At 43.2% G+C, this 17,786-nt stretch overlaps 1 protein-coding gene across 1 annotated transcript in view; it reads left to right on the top strand.

The window, feature by feature from the left end:
* Nucleotides 1-17,786, top strand: part of LOC135499096 (uncharacterized) — an 83,514-nt gene that overhangs the window by 1,757 nt on the left and 63,971 nt on the right. Inside the window, exons 2-8 of the mRNA XM_064789753.1 lie at nucleotides 104-1,086; nucleotides 2,354-2,454; nucleotides 5,988-6,167; nucleotides 7,595-7,659; nucleotides 7,966-8,069; nucleotides 10,586-10,701; nucleotides 11,777-11,880. Of these exons, the coding sequence (XP_064645823.1) occupies nucleotides 213-1,086; nucleotides 2,354-2,454; nucleotides 5,988-6,167; nucleotides 7,595-7,659; nucleotides 7,966-8,069; nucleotides 10,586-10,701; nucleotides 11,777-11,880 (1,544 nt within the window). The 5' untranslated portion in view covers nucleotides 104-212. The remainder of the gene's footprint in view (nucleotides 1-103; nucleotides 1,087-2,353; nucleotides 2,455-5,987; nucleotides 6,168-7,594; nucleotides 7,660-7,965; nucleotides 8,070-10,585; nucleotides 10,702-11,776; nucleotides 11,881-17,786) is intronic.

Genomic DNA, 17,786 nt, shown 5'->3' with positions numbered 1-17,786 from the left:
AGAAATTACGAGTGGCGTAACCTTTTAAAATTATAGTTGATGACGATGTGATTAACATGATTGTACATAATTGTAGGCTAATTGAATATGATTGTTCCTTCAGAATCTCTAGGACACTGCTGACGTGAGCATGCAACTGTGATGACCTGACACTTGTGCCGTCCTAAACAAACAAAGCAAAAGCCAAGTCCTGGAACGCCGTTGTCATCAACATGGCAGACTCCAGGGATGTTACAGGGGGGCCTGGACCACCAGAGCAATCCCAGAATAGATCAAAAGATAAGAAGCGAAGACATGGGCATTCCAGTGGTTCCAGAGTTAACGTCAAAGACGGTGAAAGTGGGTATTCGGAAAATCGAGGAAAAACGGAGCGGGTGAAATCAAAGGAGGCGGGGAGTGAGCCGATTTCAAAGTGCGAGAAAGCGGTGGATTCAGTCGGTAGTGGTGAGAAGAAAGGTCGGACTCGGAGGAATCCTGAGGAGGAGGTGCCAAGGAATGGGGCGGGTGACTGCACGAGTGGTGATCAGGATGTGGACAATGCTCGCGACGAAACGACTCAGGAACGCGAGAGACTCGGTCGGGAAGCGGAGGCGGACCGACGCACGAATATATCCGCGCAGGGAGAGATTGAACAGCAGAACAGCGCGGATCGTAAGGGTGGCAATAATCAGACGAATACGGAACACAGGAAAAATAAGTCTGAGCCGGACTCGGAAAATATTGGCAAAGAGCGTCCTGTAAGCGGACAGACTGCGGCGAGAAATCAGAAAGAAAAGTTAGTCAAGGAACACACGAGGAGTTATTCTGATGGCGGGGCGGTGTTTGTGAGCCCGCGTCGTCAGCGCAGCGATTCCAACGGACAGCATAGCGATCAGGGCATTTATGATAATGAGCATGCCGAGGTTGTGTTATCACGATCGCGGTCGCTGAAGTACGATCGTCAGGGAAGCCGCGCCGATTTTCCACCGCGGTTACTGGTGGTTTCGAGTAAGATAAAGAACATTATGTCCCTACAGAATGCCCTACTGCCTCAAGTGACGTTTTTGCAATATAAGTTCGAGACATCGACTTTTGATGGTTTGATAGGTAGGTTAGGCACCAAAAACTCATGACAGTAGAACCTCACTACTAAGGACACCCTCGGGACTGAAAAGTGCTGTCCTTAATAGAAGTGTCCTGATTAGAGAGGTCAAATTGAATGGAAACAACCAATTTGAGACCAAAACTAGTGTCCTTAATAGAGAGGTTGTCCTTAATAAGAGAGGTGTCTGCTAAGGGAGGTTCTACTGTACTTTGAAGTTAACGAAGAACATTATGTCTCTACAGAATGCCCTACTGCCTCAAGTGACATTTTTGCAATATAAGTTCGAGACATCGTCATGGTTAGAGATAGCTCTATGAGAGGGAAGTGTCATGGTTGGAATTAGCAATAGCATGAAAAGGAAGGGTAATGATGGTTGAGATTAGCGCACCACTATAGGTGTCGGAAGGACTCGAGATGGTTTCGGGGTTCCACTCCATCGCCTCGAGATAACAGTCTCAGAAGGACTTATTGAGAGTCAGAAGGATGAGGATTTGGGGGGGAGGGGGCTAAATTGGTCTATCTTCACCAATTCACCTGACTCGAAATACCCACTTCCTGGGGACGAGATTGAACTGAATCCTTCCGAGAACACTTCCGAAGACATGGCGGGAGGTTTACTTTAAATCAACATAGAATCAATAGTTTGGTTTACTTTTTGATGAGTAGATGGAAACACTGAGATAACGTTCTGAAACGTTATTGGCAATTTAGCGACATATTTTCAGTAACGTTTTAAAACGTTATTGGCAGTGAAAGAGTAAACGTTCTTGATTTATTATGATAAAAACACGTTCTGCAAAAACAAATATACAGACATGAGGCAATGAAATAAATATGGTATTGCGGATTAGCATTACCAACAAATCAAAGAGAAATTGAAAGGAAAGTACAGTGGACACCTCTCTATTAAGGACACTAGTTTTGGTCCCAAATTGGCTGTTTCCATTCAATTTGACCTCTCTAATCAGGACACCTCTTTATTAAGGACAGTACTTTTCAGTCCCAAGGGTGTTCTTAATAGAGAGGTTCTACTCTAATCATACCTAAGAGTGCGATTTTCATGTTATAAAGGAAAACAGGACTGACGTCTGCGGATGATTCTAAAAATGGCGTTAACCCAACCGAAATACGTAACGGAAATAACCACAAAGACGGCGACATGATGATGTATCAAAGGAAATGACGTCATACAAAACAGCAGGAAAAAGAATCCCCAAAATGTACAAAGTATTCAAAACACATGTTAACCTCAGCTCCCTTCTCTTTCAGGTTTAATAGGCCAATTCCTGCTCAATAAGAAGTTTCACAGTGTTGCCTTAGTTCTCCATGGCCCGGTGGGCGTGATACAGTTGTGTGGGAAAGAGGAAAAGGTAGGTCATTCGGGGCTACTTACATTGATAAACAGCATAAATAGCCCGGTGGGCGTGATACAGTTGTGTGGGAAAGAGGAAAAGGTAGGTCATTCGGGGCTACTTACATTGATAAACAGCATAAATAGCCCGGTGGGCGTGATACAGTTGTGTGGGAAAGAGGAAAAGGTAGGTCATTCGGGGCTACTTACTATGATAAATAGCATAAATAGCCCGGTGGGCGTGATACAGTTGTGTGGGAAAGAGGAAAAGGTAGGTCATTCGGGGCTACTTACTATGATAAATAGCACAAATAGCCCGGTGGGCGTGATACAGTTGTGTGGGAAAGAGGAAAAGGTAGGTCATTCGGGGCTACTTACTATGATGAATAGCATAAATAGCCCGGTGGGCGTGATACAGTTGTGTGGGAAAGAGGAAAAGGTAGGTCATTCGGGGCTACTTACTATGATCAATAGTATAAAGAGCCCAGTGGGCGTGATACAGTTGTGTGGGAAAGAGGAAAAGGTAGGTCATTCGGGGCTACTTACTATGATAAATAGCATAAATAGCCCGGTGGGCGTGATACAGTTGTGTGAGAAAGAGGTAAAGGTAGGTCATTCGTGGCTACTTACTATGATGAATAGCATAAATAGCCCGGTGGGCGTGATACAGTTGTGTGGGAAAGAGGAAAAGGTAGGTCATTCAGAGCTACTTACTATGATAGCCCGGTGGGCGTGATACAGTTGTGTGGGAAAGAGGAAAAGGTAGGTCATTCGGAGCTACTTACTATGATAAATAGCATAAATAGCCCGGTGGGCGTGATACAGTTGTGTGGGAAAGAGGAAAAGGTAGGTCATTCGGGGCTACTTACTATGATAAACAGCATAAATAGCCCGGTGGGCGTGATACAGTTGTGTGGGAAAGAGGGAAAGGTAGGTCATTCGGGGCTACTTACTATGATAAATAGCATAAATAGCCCGGTGGGCGTGATACAGTTGTGTGGGAAAGAGGAAAAGGTAGGTCATTGGGGGCTACTTACTATGATAATAGCCCGGTGGGCGTGATACAGTTGTGTGGGAAAGAGGAAAAGGTAGGTCATTCGGAGCTACTTACTATGATAAATAGCATAAATAGCCCGGTGGGCGTGATACAGTTGTGTGGGAAAGAGGAAAAGGTAGGTCATTCGGGGCTACTTACTATGATAAAAAGCATAAATAGCCCGGTGGGCGTGATACAGTTGTGAGGGAAAGAGGAAAAGGTAGGTCATTCGGGGCTACTTACTATGATAAATAGCATAAATAGCCCGGTGGGCGTGATACAGTTGTGTGGGAAAGAGGAAAAGGTTGGTCATTCGGGGCTACTTACTATGATAAATAGCATAAATAGCCCGGTGGGCGTGATACAGTTGTGTGGGAAAGAGGAAAAGGTAGGTCATTCGGGGCTACTTACTATGATAAATAGCATAAATAGCCCGGTGGGCGTGATACAGCTCTGTGGGAAAGAGGAAAAGGTAGGTCATTCGGGGCTACTTACTATGATAAATAGCATAAATAGCCCGGTGTGCGTGATACAGTTGTGTGGGAAAGAGGAATAGGTAGGTCATTCGGGGCTACTTACTATGATAAATAGCCCGGTGGGTGTGATACAGTTGTGTGGGAAAGAGGAAAAGGTAGGTCATTCGGGGCTACTTACTATGATAAATAGCATAAATAGCCCGGTGGGCGTGATACAGTTGTGTGGGAAAGAGGAAAAGGTAGGTCATTCGGGGCTACTTACTATGATAAATAGCATAAATAGCCCGGTGGGCGTGATACAGTTGTGTGGGAAAGAGGAAAAGGTAGGTCATTCGGAGCTACTTACTATGATAAATAGCATAAATAGCCGGTGGGCGTGATACAGTTGTGTGGGAAAGAGGAAAAGGTAGGTCATTCAGAGCTACTTACTATGATCAATAGTATAAAGAGCCCAGTGGGCGTGATACAGTTGTGTGGGAAAGAGGAAAAGGTAGGTCATCAGGGGCTACTTACTATGATAAATAGCATTAAGAGCCCGGTGGGCGTGATACAGTTGTGTGGGAAAGAGGAAATGGTAGGTCATTCGGGGCTACTTACTATGATAAATAGCACAAATAGCCCGGTGGGCGTGATACAGTTGTGTGGGAAAGAGGAAAAGGTAGGTCATTCGGGGCTACTTACTATGATAAATAGCATAAATAGCCCGGTGGGCGTGATACAGTTGTGTGGGAAAGAGGAAAAGGTAGGTCATTCGGGGCTATTTACTATGATAAATAGCATAAATAGCCCGGTGGGCGTGATACAGTTGTGTGGGAAAGAGGAAAAGGTAGGTCATTCGGGGCTACTTACTATGATAAATAGCATAAATAGCCCGGTGGGCGTGATACAATTGTGTGGGAAAGAGGAAAAGGTAGGTCATTCGGGGCTACTTACTATGATAAATAGCATAAATAGCCCGGTGGGCGTGATACAGTTGTGTGGGAAAGAGGAAAAGGTAGGTTATTCGGGGCTACTTACTATAATAAATAGCATAAATAGCCCGGTTGGCGTGATACAGTTGTGTGGGAAAGAGGAAAAGGTAGGTCATTCGGGGCTACTTACTATGATAAATAGCATAAATAGCCCGGTGGGCGTGATACAGTTGTGTGGGAAAGAGGAAAAGGTAAGTCATTCGGAGCTACTTACTATGATAAATAGCATAAAGAGCCCGGTGGGCGTGATACAGTTGTGTGGGAAAGAGGAAAAGTAGGTCATTCGGGGCTACCTCCTATGATAAATAGCATAAATAGCCCGGTGGGCGTGATACAGTTGTGTGGGAAAGAGGAAAAGGTAGGTTATTCGGGGCTACTTACTATGAGCAGGTCATGAGGCACTAGGTTGAACCAGGGGCAGCAGACAACCGCGCTGGGGTCAGCGGCCTGTGGCAAAAACCCATTAAATTTCCCTTTTTGTTTTTTAACCCTTTAGCTCCTGCGGGTCTACACATTTTATTCCAGCATCTCCCTGAAGATTTCCAGGTATTCCTATATGTAGTGTATAGACTTTTGGCAAAAGAGATACAAAAAGTTGAAAATGAAGTACTACAAGTGATATTTATTTTGAAGCTAACAATCATACCTACAATATGCTATCATTAATTTTTCATTTTAACTAACTAATGCATATTGTCAATTCCAAAAGGTAGCGCGTTTCTTTTGGGCAATATTTCGAATGATGTGGCTAAAAAAGGTTCAGCAATGACCCTGCACTGACCTGACCTTAACATTGAACTGGTTCAGTGGCTACCACCGCCAGTGATAACCAGTCCACTGGGTAGCCAGCTTGGTCTGACAACATTGAAAATGATGTGGCTAAAAAAGGTTCAGCAACGACCCTGCACTGACCTGACCTTAACGGTGAACTGGTTCAGTGGCTACCATCGCCAGTGATAACCAGTCCATTGGGTAGCCAGCTTGGTCTGACAACATTGAAAATGATGCGGCTAAAAAAAGTTCTGCACTTCCGTCTTCCATGTTCAATTTTGAATCTCTAAATTTACAGCCGCTCAATAAAGATACCGTCCTTGACCACGCAGGTATTCGTGGCTTCTTCTCCAAACTCTTCAGTCTCCATGGCAACAAGGAGGCAGCGAACCTCCGCCTCGACTTCTTGGCATGTAACGCCGCTCAGGGACAAGATGGCGGACAGGGCATCGTCAAGGAGCTGGAGGCTCTGCTGGGGGTAAGTAACCATACAGGTACTTTAGAACCGCTCTATTAACCTCTTGAATCCCAGAACTTGAAAATCCCGGGATCCCAGGGTGGTCACGTGGTTGCGAAATTGGGTCTGACTTTCACGCTGAAACAAGCAATAAGCTAGCGTCCCAGCTCAAGGGAATAAAATATCACTGAGACCGACCTGTCGGTCGTTGGGAAAAAACGTTATTTCAAAATGAGTGACTGGTTGGTCACCGAGATTCAAGAGGTTAAGGACAACCTTTGGTCTAAGAGTCGAAGTGCTTTATAGTGAGGTGAAGGCCTAATGTCCCAGCACTAGGGATGAAGATGACTAAGGAAGTATAGAGAGGTGACCTGATCACAGAGGTGAAATTGAGTGAAAATGACCAATTTGGGACCAAAATCAGTGTCTTAGAGAGGGTGTCCTAATTACAGAGGTGTCCGCTTAGAGATGTTCCATTGTGTTTCAATTACCGGAAGTTCACTACTGTAAACGGGGCAATTAACATCCCCTGGGCCCAAATGAGGGGGTGAGGGTCCCCGTATACCTTTATTTGCATTTTCGTGTTTAAGCGTATCAACCTCCATGAAAGCTGTTTCTTGGGGGTCCATGTGATCATGATTTGTCCTTTAAACCCTTTGATAAGTCAGTAGAACAATGGGAATTTAGGCCAAGGTCCAAACGGACTTTGTTTAAAGACAATAGACCATGTATTGGGCTAGGCCTGAATTCCGGTCATCCTAAACAGCGTCCACCAGGTTTAAAGTCAGGTATCAAGTCATCAAAATAAAATTTAGAAGCCATAAATGGAATAAGTACACCATAGAACACATTTCCTGACAATTTCATGACATTTGGGTGTAAAATAAGGGAGATGTTGTCTAAAATCACAAGGCCCCTGTAGTATAGGGAAGCCCTTTCATTTCCTCCAAGTCAAATCCAACAAGGCCACCGACTGGGTGACCAGTGAACGCTGGTACATTTTAGACAACAACTCGTTAATCCAGCACACAAATGTCATGAAACGATCAGAAAATGTGGAAAATGTCCTGCTTATTTCGTTTATGAATATTAGATTTTATCTTGATGGCTTTAAATATGTGACCTGTTCTAGCAAAACTAGTCGCATGTCGCACATAAGATGAGCCTAGATGACACCAGGAGATAATAGAGGGAAATTGATGTCGTCAGATTTCACAAAAGGCAGACAATCGTGAAATGAACAAACAGTCTGTTTCAACCTGCCAAGCTCAGAGCGACATGCGACTGGTTTTGCTGGAACGGGTCACATATGCTTTTAAACCTGGTGGACGCTGTTTAGTATGACCCCTGAATTCTATTATTAACTGCGAGGTCAGGGGCTGAATAACGTAATGTCTGAAAAAAATGTCGGGTTTTTCAGGTCTTCATTGTCGACTTTTCTTCCTCAGGTGTCGGTTGGTTTGTCTCGAGACATTGTCGGAGCGGAGCTAGTCAAAGACCCGTCCTCAAAAAGGTGAGAACATGAATGGTAAATTTAAGCATATAGTAGAACCTCCCTTAGTGATACCTCTCTATTAAGGACAACCTCTCTATTAAGGACACTAGTTTTGGTCCCAAATTGGTTGTTGCCATTCAATTTGACCTCTCTAACCAGGACACCTCTCTATTAAGATCAGCACTTGTCAGTCCTTAGGGTGTCCTTAATAGAGAGATTCTACTGCAGTAGAACCTCTCTTAGTGGACACCTCTCTATTACGGACAACCTGCTTGGTGTAATTCTAAAAATCCACGGAACTAAATCTTATGGACTTTTTTCCAGTACGGTTGGGGAGCTCTACTTCCGTCTTGAGTGTCTCCGTGGATGGAGCGGACATTACCAGCAGTCAATGGCCGGCTTTGAGAAGATCAGAACCGTTGGGAAAGGTGGGTAAATCAGGCTCTTAATACGCCGGTCACTCACTGCACAACTGGATACTTCAAAACTGAAAGTATATTAATTGGTCACAGAGTTGCAATATCATTTGTTGGGTGTGTATTTGTGAAGATTCTAGCTCCCCGAGTTCAATCAAGCATCTATGAGTTTTGGAAGCCATGGCTTTCAATTACCCATTACTTGACTTACCATACTTTCAACCACATTGTGACCTAGGTCATCATCAGTGCGACCACCATACATTCTGCCACATTGCGACCGAGATCATCATCAGTGCGATCACCAAACATTCTGCCACATCGCAACCTAGGTCGTCATCAGTGCGATCACCATACATTCTGCCACATCGCAACCTAGGTCGTCATGAGTGCGATCACTATACATTCTGCCACATTGCGACCTAGGTCGTCATCAGTGTGATCACCATACATTCTGCCACATTGCGGTCATCAGTGCGATCACCATACATTCTGCCACATTGCGACATAACTCTTTTAATAATTATTCATTCCCTGAATGAATGGCAGTGCCAGTGGAATAATTTCTGTTGCAATTTGTTTCCGGTTAAGGTCCAAAATGAGCTAGCTCGACTAGACTACTGTATGCTACTGTCCACCTACATGTATGTGGGATCTTTTACTTGTCCTGGCTAAGACACTCGGGTACAACTTTTTGTCTCATCCGACAGACCCTCATTAATTAATAATAAAAACATCGGCCTTGTTAGGAAATTCTTAACACCTGCCTCAACAAAAACTACGCAGTTTTCCCACCTACTGATAGATGGCGTGCAGGTGATCGTGTCGATGGCGGTTTCGAGGAATGGAACTCTTCTCCGTTTCAAGCTGCAGTCTTTTCAAAACAGGTCATTGGAAAGTTTGAAAATTATGAAAAATATATTCGGCAGTTAAAGGGTTAAGGTGCTTTTGCTTGTTTTCGAGTGTCTCAACAACTCTGGCCCTGATTATTTTAGCTCCTTCATTGATTTTTTTTTTATCAGCCGAGGCGGCAACTTCGTTCTGCAAGTGGCCTACTGCTGTCGCGACCAAGAAGCAGGTCGTTTAATTTTGGAGCCGGGCTTTTTCTTGCACTGCTCCAAAACTTTGGAATGGCCTCCCGCGTCCTATACGGGAAAATGACAGCATCCCGGTCTTCAAGAACAGCCTTAAAGGGAAGCTATGGGAATAAATTGATGCAGCAAAATAATATTTTTTTAACAAATACATACCAAGTTACATGACAAACAAATACTCTACACCAAGGATGTGATGAATATTCCTAGATAGTGCAGAAAATTGCATTTAATAAGCAGTTTGCGGGGGTTGCCATGTTTGTTCAAATCTCCCGGGCGAATGACGTCATGGATGCAGTGGGGTTTTTTCATCAAGGCGAGTACTACTCGTTTCCACTAAGTTTCCAGACCTTTTTCTACCCCGGTACCTTGGCTCAAACGCATAGGGAACTAGACCTGCTCGTTCTTCTGCTGATGCACGGTTGTAATCGAAGGATTCATCACCGGACGTCGACGAAGAACCCGAAGAAATCGAAGAACTGTCATCTGTCATTCCAAGCATTCGCCATTGTTCGAACAGCTGATTGTCACAATGGCTGCATCAATGACGTCATTGGCTCTCGGTTTGGAGGAGAGAGCAGATTAAAATCCACCAAGATGGCGGCATACTTGATTCAAAAATAAGCAATTAAGATCATCCATTTCACTCATTAATGTTTGTTTATTTATAAAACCAAGAGCCACAGTTGTTTTTAAGAATACGCAGTTTACGTAGATGTTGAGGTTGTAGCTGTTGGCCGAATGGGGAATCATTCCCATAGCTTCCCTTTAAAACCTTCCTCTTTCATGTAACTGTTGGTCGAATGGGGAATCATTCCCATAGCTTCCCTTTAAAACCTTCCTCTTTCATGTAACTGTTGGTCGAATAGGGAATCATTCCCATAGCTTCCCTTTAAAACCTTCCTCTTTCATGTAACTGTTGGTCGAATGGGGAATCATTCCCATATCTTCCCTTTAAAACCTTCCATAGCTTCCCTTTAAAACCTTCCTCTTTCATGTAACTGTTGGTCGAATGGGGAATCATTCCCATAGCTTCCCTTTAAAACCTTCCATAGCTTCCCTTTAAAACCTTCCTCTTTCATGTAACTGTTGGTCGAATGGGGAATCATTCCCATAGCTTCCCTTTAAAACCTTCCATAGCTTCCCTTTAAAACCTTCCTCTTTCATGTAACTGTTGGTCGAATGGGGAATCATTCGCATAGCTTCCCTTTAAAACCTTCCTCTTTCATGTAACTGTTGGTCGAATGGGGAATCATTCCCATAGCTTCCCTTCAAAACCTTCCTCTTTCATCGCTACAGGCATTAGACTTATTCTATTAACTTATTGTACAAAAAAGTAAGTAAGTAAGTAATTGTAAAGTGTCATTGATCACTTCAGGTAGATTTTGGCACTATAAATACGTTTAGTTATTATTAATTGTTAATTTCTTCTAGGGGCATATGGTGCGGCCGTCCTCTACCGGAAACGTGACGACGACTCCCTGGTCATACTCAAAGAAATCAACATGCACGACTTGAATGCAGCAGAGAGACAACTTGCTCTTAACGAGGTGAGAGTCGTAAAGAAATGTACAGTGATATCCCCGGCGTTGTTGTCTTCTGTCTATTTCATGAAAAAAATGGCGCTGGAGATTTCATGCGGAAAATTGTGCAATTGAACATGTTGAACAAAATGTTAATATTAAAGGCCTAGGTTCGTAAAAAAAGTGAAATGTGAATATGAATTTGAAAATTTCCAGTTGCGTCAATGTGGGCTTATTGAAAATGTCTGCATTGCCGTTGTGTAGACAGATATACAAGTACTATAAATACCAAGTTTCAACAAATTTGCATGCATAATAACTCACTCCGGCATTGTGTATTACTGCATTTCTATTTTCTTAGACCCCCAGTAATTACGAACGGCGTACACCTTTAAGTCAAAAATATCTAAAACTACTCACTTTGCTGCGGCCGTCAGAGTGGCGCAGTGGAATCAACAGCGCCTGTCACCTCTGACGTCCCAGGTTCAATTCCCATTCCGTACGGGTACACTCAGAAACAGAGAGGGTGACTCTCTTCAATAGCGTAGGTTTCCTCCTACTTGCATGAAAACATTGCCCAATATTGTTTATGATAGATCTGATAGAGTCCTAGTTTACGCTTGGCTCTCACCTCAATATTTTACTTACTTTGTGAGAATTGGACAAAGTGTGAAAAAGACCCATTTTCAGCCAAATATTGAAAAATGTCAAATTTGTGCTTATTTCATTTTAACCCTTTTGTTACTTATTTTCACATACAGTGGAACCTCGCTTAGCAGACACCTCTCTATTAAGGACAACCTCTCTTATAGGACACTACTTTTGGTCGAGAATTGGTTGTAAGCATTCAATTTGACCAAGCATTCAATTTGACCTCTCTAATCAGGACACCTCTCTAAAAAGGACAGCACTTGTCAGTCCCGAGGGTGTCCTCAATAGCGAAGTTCTACTGTACTTTAGGCAAGGTGTGCAATTTCTGATATAATAGAGAGGGTGTCCTTTATAGAGAGGTGTCCGCTAAGGGAGGTTCTACTGTACTTACATGTATTTTCAGATACTTCAGGCAAGTCGTCTGATTTTTGACACGATCTCGTCTTTTCAGGTGAAAGTTCTTGCCGTCTTAGACCATCCGAACATCATCAGTTATTACGATAGTTTTGAAGAAGACGGCGTCCTGATGATTGAAATGGAGTATGCAAATGGAGGGTAAGTTACAGTAGAACCACCCTATTGAGGACACCCATGGGACTGACAAGAGCTGTCCTTAATAAAGAGGTGTCCTGATTAGAGAGGTCAAATTCAATGGAAACAACCAATTTGGGACCAAAACTAGTGTCCTTAATAGAGAGGTTGTCCTTAATAGAAGACGGCGTCCTGATGATTGAAATGGAGTATGCAAATGGGGGGTAAGTTACAGTAGAACCTCTCTATTCAGGACACCTATGGAACTGACAAGAGCTGTCCTTAATAAAGAGGTGTCCTGATTAGAGAGGTCAAATTGAATGGAAACAACCAATTTGGGACCAAATCTAGTGTCCTTAATAGAGAGGTTGTCCTTAATAGAAGACGGCGTCCTGATGATTGAAATGGAGTATGCAAATGGGGGGTAAGTTACAGTAGAACCACTCTATTGAGGACACCCATGGGACTGACAAGTGCTGTCCTATGGCAATGGCAATATTACCAAGCTGTCGGCTGCCCAGTCACTTTTCACTTTTCACTTTAGAGTAGCACAGTAAAACCTCCCAATTTTAAAGGACATCATTGGGACTGACAAATGTTATCCTCAATAGAGAGGTGTCCCGATTAGAGAGGTCAAATTTAATCGAAACAACCAATTTGGAACCAGAACTAGTGTCCTTAATAGAGAGGTTGTCCTTAATAGAGAGGTTGTCCTTAATAGAGAGGTTGTCCTTAATAGAGAGGTTGTCCTTAATAGAGAGGTGTCCACTATGGGAGGTTCCACTGTATTTGTACATCAGTCTACACAACGGCAGTGTTGAAATTTATATTCAGTTTGTATTTACGCAATTAAAGGTTTCAAATTCAATTACAAATTCAAATTCTTTTACGAACCGCGTAGGCCTTTAATCATCGACAAAGTTTACTCGCATCTCGTTCCAAAATTGTTTACAGATTGACTTGTCATGAAAACCCTGAACTTTTCTGAAGATTATCTTTCGCCTTTGTGTCCTTGAGCAAGGCACTTTACCTCACTTGCTTCTCTTCACCCAGGAGTAGATGGGTACCTAGCTGACAGTGATGACAAACTGAATGTTAGTCTAGAGTGCTGTAAAGCTGCAGCTTTGACCTGTGATACTTCCAGAGAGTCGAGCTTGAACCACGAATGTTCAGGCCAATAGCTAGGGGTAATGTGAAGCGCTTTGAGCGACTGAAACCAGATAATATAAAGTGCTTTGAGGCTGTTCTGCATTATAAAGCGCTATGCTCATGTGAAAAGTTGCAATCTTTTATACTCCTCGATTCCTTTTTCCAGGACGCTAGCTCAATACCTCTCTCATAGGGACGCTCCATTGGACGAGAAGGAAATCCTATGCTCATGTAAAAAGTTGCAATTTTTTATTTTCCTCGATTCCTTTTTCCAGGACGCTAGCTCAATACCTCTCTCATAGGGACGCTCCACTGGACGAGAAGGAAATCCTATGCTCATGTAAAAAGTTGCAATTTTTTAGCTCAGCTGAAAAGCTGAGCTATTCATATGAGTAAATGGTAGAATGAGTGTCCGTCTGTCTGTCTGTCTGTCTGTCTGTCTGTCCGTTAAACAGGCACGTTTCAAAACTATGGCGGATAGGCGATAGATTTTCCCTCTGAGGCGTTGAGACCCTTCAGGACTCCTGAATAGACCAAATGTGGGTCCGGCAGGATGAGCGGTTTGGCCACTAGGTGGCACCGAGCGAAATTTTCCAAAAACTTTTCCAGCAGCTGATTTCTCAGTTGGGGATCATGAATCAAATCTAATTTTATAGAGCAAAGCTTTCTCTTTCATTATCAATAGGCGTAGTTCATGAATTTCTCACCAGGTGGTGTTACTGGCGCAATTTAGTGAGCACCCCCCAAGAAGAGCATTTTAAATTTCGCGCGAGTTATCCCACGTCCAATCACACATGCAGCGAACGTCACGTCTCGAGTCTGCGCAGTTCAGACGTAAGGAGACCATGCTATGGAATAGATCGCGTTCTGTCAATTCAGAGGTAAGTTCTCATTAAATTCACAATTTCATAGGCGATAATATTTGGCTGCTTGTGTTATTGCATGTTGATGACATTAGGGAAGGCTTGGATTGTTTAATTGGATGTGATTAATTTGAAATAGTTCGTCGACGATCGTCGAAAAACGATCTGCGAAATGCAGCTTGGTTGGTCTGAGAAACGATGTCAAAGTCCGGCTTTAAATCATGGATTTCTCAACAAATAACTCTTGTCACATAGCAGAACTAATGTGAATAAACAAGACAATAATAAACATCGTTCTGATATCATCGGGTAAGGTTGCCAATGTACATAAACAGTGTAATTGAGGATCGACGCCAGCGATTTGAAATGTCAACAAACAATAAATGCGATATGATACACACTGACACTTGCACACTGTACATAGCACAATGCTTCAAACGGGGCCGATTCATCACTCTTATCACAATGTATTCCCAATCATATCAATGAACTTCCTTGATCATTCGGCCCTAGCGCCTTATCAGTTGTTGTTGGCCTTGTATTTGATATAAAACTTGGCTAGCTTACCTATTCTATCAAAATTAAAATGTTATCTCCTCACCTCATCATGTTTTGCAGGACAGGAATGATCTGCAGCTGCATTTGAACATATTTGGTGACCACATCTCAAAGATGACCAAGAGAGAGGATCGAGCTATGACTTTGCACATCCCATCGACTTCGGTGTTCACCAGTGCAATTATCAGAAGAGCCAGGCAATTCCAGTATTCAAGTATTTCATTCTGTAATACTTACCTCAAAATTTACTGAATAAAGAAAACCGCATGTGGCAGTTGGTTAAAAAAATCAAGTCTATCTGTTTAAAGTTTTTACTTGCTATCATTATTATCAACATTTCAATGGTGGTATTCTGCTAAGGTTTGTTAAGAGTTTCACTTGACTTAAGCAGGGTGTACACTAGTAAAATATTAGCAACATTTTACCAACATTTTACCAACATTTTACCAACATTTTTACAATTTTGCAACAAGCCCTTCAAGGCCCTGTGTTCACTAGCAACAAAATTGCAACAAATTCGCAACATTTTTACAACATGTTGGTAAATTGTTGCAAACTTTTTAGTGGGAACAAAGGGAAATAGGTATTTTGGAAGGAAAATGGATGATTCCAAGGAGAGAAGATGTGTTTTGAGTGCTTCTGCAGCAATTTTAGCTGTCATTGTTGAGAGACGGAAGAGGCGGCGAAATAACCAAAGAGAATATGGACCAGGCCCTGGATCAAAATGAGGGTGGATGATGGGGCATACCACTGCCTGTTAAGGCCGCGTATCCATAGGGTATGCCCTTGTGTAGTGTGGCGTTATGGCGTAACAGCCTTGTGACCTGGCACTATGTCCTGAGTCTCCATTGGATATTCCTTTTTGGTCATGTAGGCCTTTGTAGTCCTCATTTCGCAGCGGTCAATCGCGTTTATCCGCACGCTGTCATTATTTCAGAAGACAATTTCTTATGAATATTGAAAATAAAAATACAAGTAACTTGTATTTTCACTTGCAACATCAAATTGACATGTACATGTATATAAAACCTGACTTTTAAGCAACAAATTACAGGTTCGTGCTCGTTATGATAATCATCAGTTTCGGGGTCCCAGAGTAGTTCCCGTTGATGAACCTCTTGAATTAATTTAGCCTCAGACATTGCTTCCGTGTTGTTCACTCGCAAAAGAATGGACATGTTCAATCCCAATATGGGCCTATATTCCCTATCCACAGTGCATATAAGCCCGCAATGTGACACGGCATAACCTATGGGAACGATCAATAACACCAACGAAGGTTCATTGTCCGTGTGGCGCGCCAGGCGGTAAAAAGGGAATGTTGTGCAGGGCACGGAACAGCCTATGGATACGCAGCCTAAAGGAGTTGCGGCTGACTGACAAGCCGTCACACAAAAACTTCTAGAAAAGGTTTCATCACCCTACGAAGCAAGACACTCACTTGAGAGTTGCTATACCTACTTCTTGTTCAAGTCACATGAACTCCGGTAGATCACATGACGCAAATCCTATTTCTGATTGGCTGAAGAGTTTGCAACATTTTTACAACATGCAACAAAGAATTGCATTGCATTTAATTTGCAACAATTTTACAACATGTTGTAAGACGCGTTTTGCTCTGTACACACTGCGCAACATTTTTGCAACATTTGTTGCAACTGGAAATGTAAAAATGTTGCTAATATTTTACTAGTGTACACAGGCCTTTAGGCAATAATAGAGTTGGGTAGAGCATTTTGTTAATGTTACCCTTTTAGTTAGGGAAACTGGTGCCTTCTGCATTAGGTGGACCCCACTTACTCATCTGTCAGACCGGCCTCACACGTCGGCAGTAGAGTTTAAGGTCCAGTCTGCGAGATTTACCCATTTCTACCCAGCCAAAAGCGGGTGATTGGGTTAGTCTCTTGTGTCTTGTTTCTTGTGTCCCGGTGCTGAAAGGATCCCTCCACAAGGGCAGACTACATCCGGTGGCACTGAAGTATGGAAGAAAGACAGAAGACGACCAATTTGCGAAAAGGATCATCATCATCATCATCATGGTAACAGCTGAGGATGAATCATGTTGCTGTGTGTAGAATTGATGGTCCAATATAGGTTAGGTTATCTGTTTGCGCACACATTGCAAGGGTGGAGCTTGCTTGAAGTAGATTGCGCCAGTCTACCGTAATTCACTGTTACACATCCAGAAGCTAATATCCTTAGGCTTTGAGTCCTTAGTTTAGTAGAGTTTGACGAGTAATGTAATATATACGAACAACGCAGCAACAACTCAGCTGAGCGCCAGGCCCTTGGGCCTCTTGTTAATTTCCTAGATTCCTTTTTCCAGGACGCTAGCTCAATACCTCTCTCATATGGACGCTCCACTGGACGAGAAGGAAATCCTATGCTCATGTAAAAAGTTGCAATTTTTTATTTTCCTCGATTCCTTTTTAGCTCACCTCTTAGCAGAGGTGAGCTTATCCCGTACCGTGGCGTCCGTCGTCCGTCGTCGTCGTCGTCGTCGTCGTCGTCGTCGTCGTCGTCGTCGTCGTCGTCGTCGTCGTCGTCGTCGTCGTCGTCGTCGTCGTCGTCGTCGTCGTCGTCGTCGTCGTCGTCGTCGTCGTCGTCGTCGTCGTCGTCCGTCGTCCGTTAGCAGGGCACGTTTCGTAACTGTTAGAGCTATTGAGTTGAAACTTGGTACACATGTACCCTTATGTAATGACACCTTGGAGACCAAGTTTCGGTCCGATTCGTTTCATGGTTTGGCCACCAGGGGGCCAAACGTTAAAAGTGAAAATATGCAATATCTCCCTTAATAGTAGTCGGGAAATTTTGAAAAAAATATGGTAGGTACTTCTAGCAAAGGTGCATCATATATCCTCCGGGTTTTTGATTTGACCTCCTTTTCAAGGTCACAGAGGTCAAATGGTGTAAATTGGCCGTTAGGATGTAACGATGGCACGTTTCTAAACTGCAATGACTATTGATACCAAATTTGGTACACATTTACCCCTTAGTCAGGTGATCTCAGGGACCGAAGTTTGGTCCAATATGATTCACCACTTGACCACCAGGGGGCAAAATCCCAAAACCTTAAAAATGTGATTATTCCTTAACTTCTTGCCCGATTGCCACCAATTTGATATCATGGGTATATCTAACCACCATACAGTATATGTCATACAGGTTTTTAATTTGACCTTCTTGTCAAGGTCACAGAGGTCAAATGGCGTAAATTCGCTGTCAGGCCGTAACTATGGCACGTTTCTTAACTGCAATGACTATTGATCACAAATTAAGTACACATGTACCCCTTGGTCAGGTGATCTTAGGTACCGAAGTTTGGTGCGATCTGATTTGCCGTTTGGCCTCCAGGGAGGG

This window comes from Lineus longissimus, chromosome 14 (genome assembly GCF_910592395.1).
Source record: "Lineus longissimus chromosome 14, tnLinLong1.2, whole genome shotgun sequence".
Classification (NCBI taxonomy): domain Eukaryota; kingdom Metazoa; phylum Nemertea; class Pilidiophora; order Heteronemertea; family Lineidae; genus Lineus; species Lineus longissimus.
The sequence above is the reverse complement of the archived record's forward strand: the minus strand, read 5'-3'. Positions and strand labels throughout refer to the sequence as shown.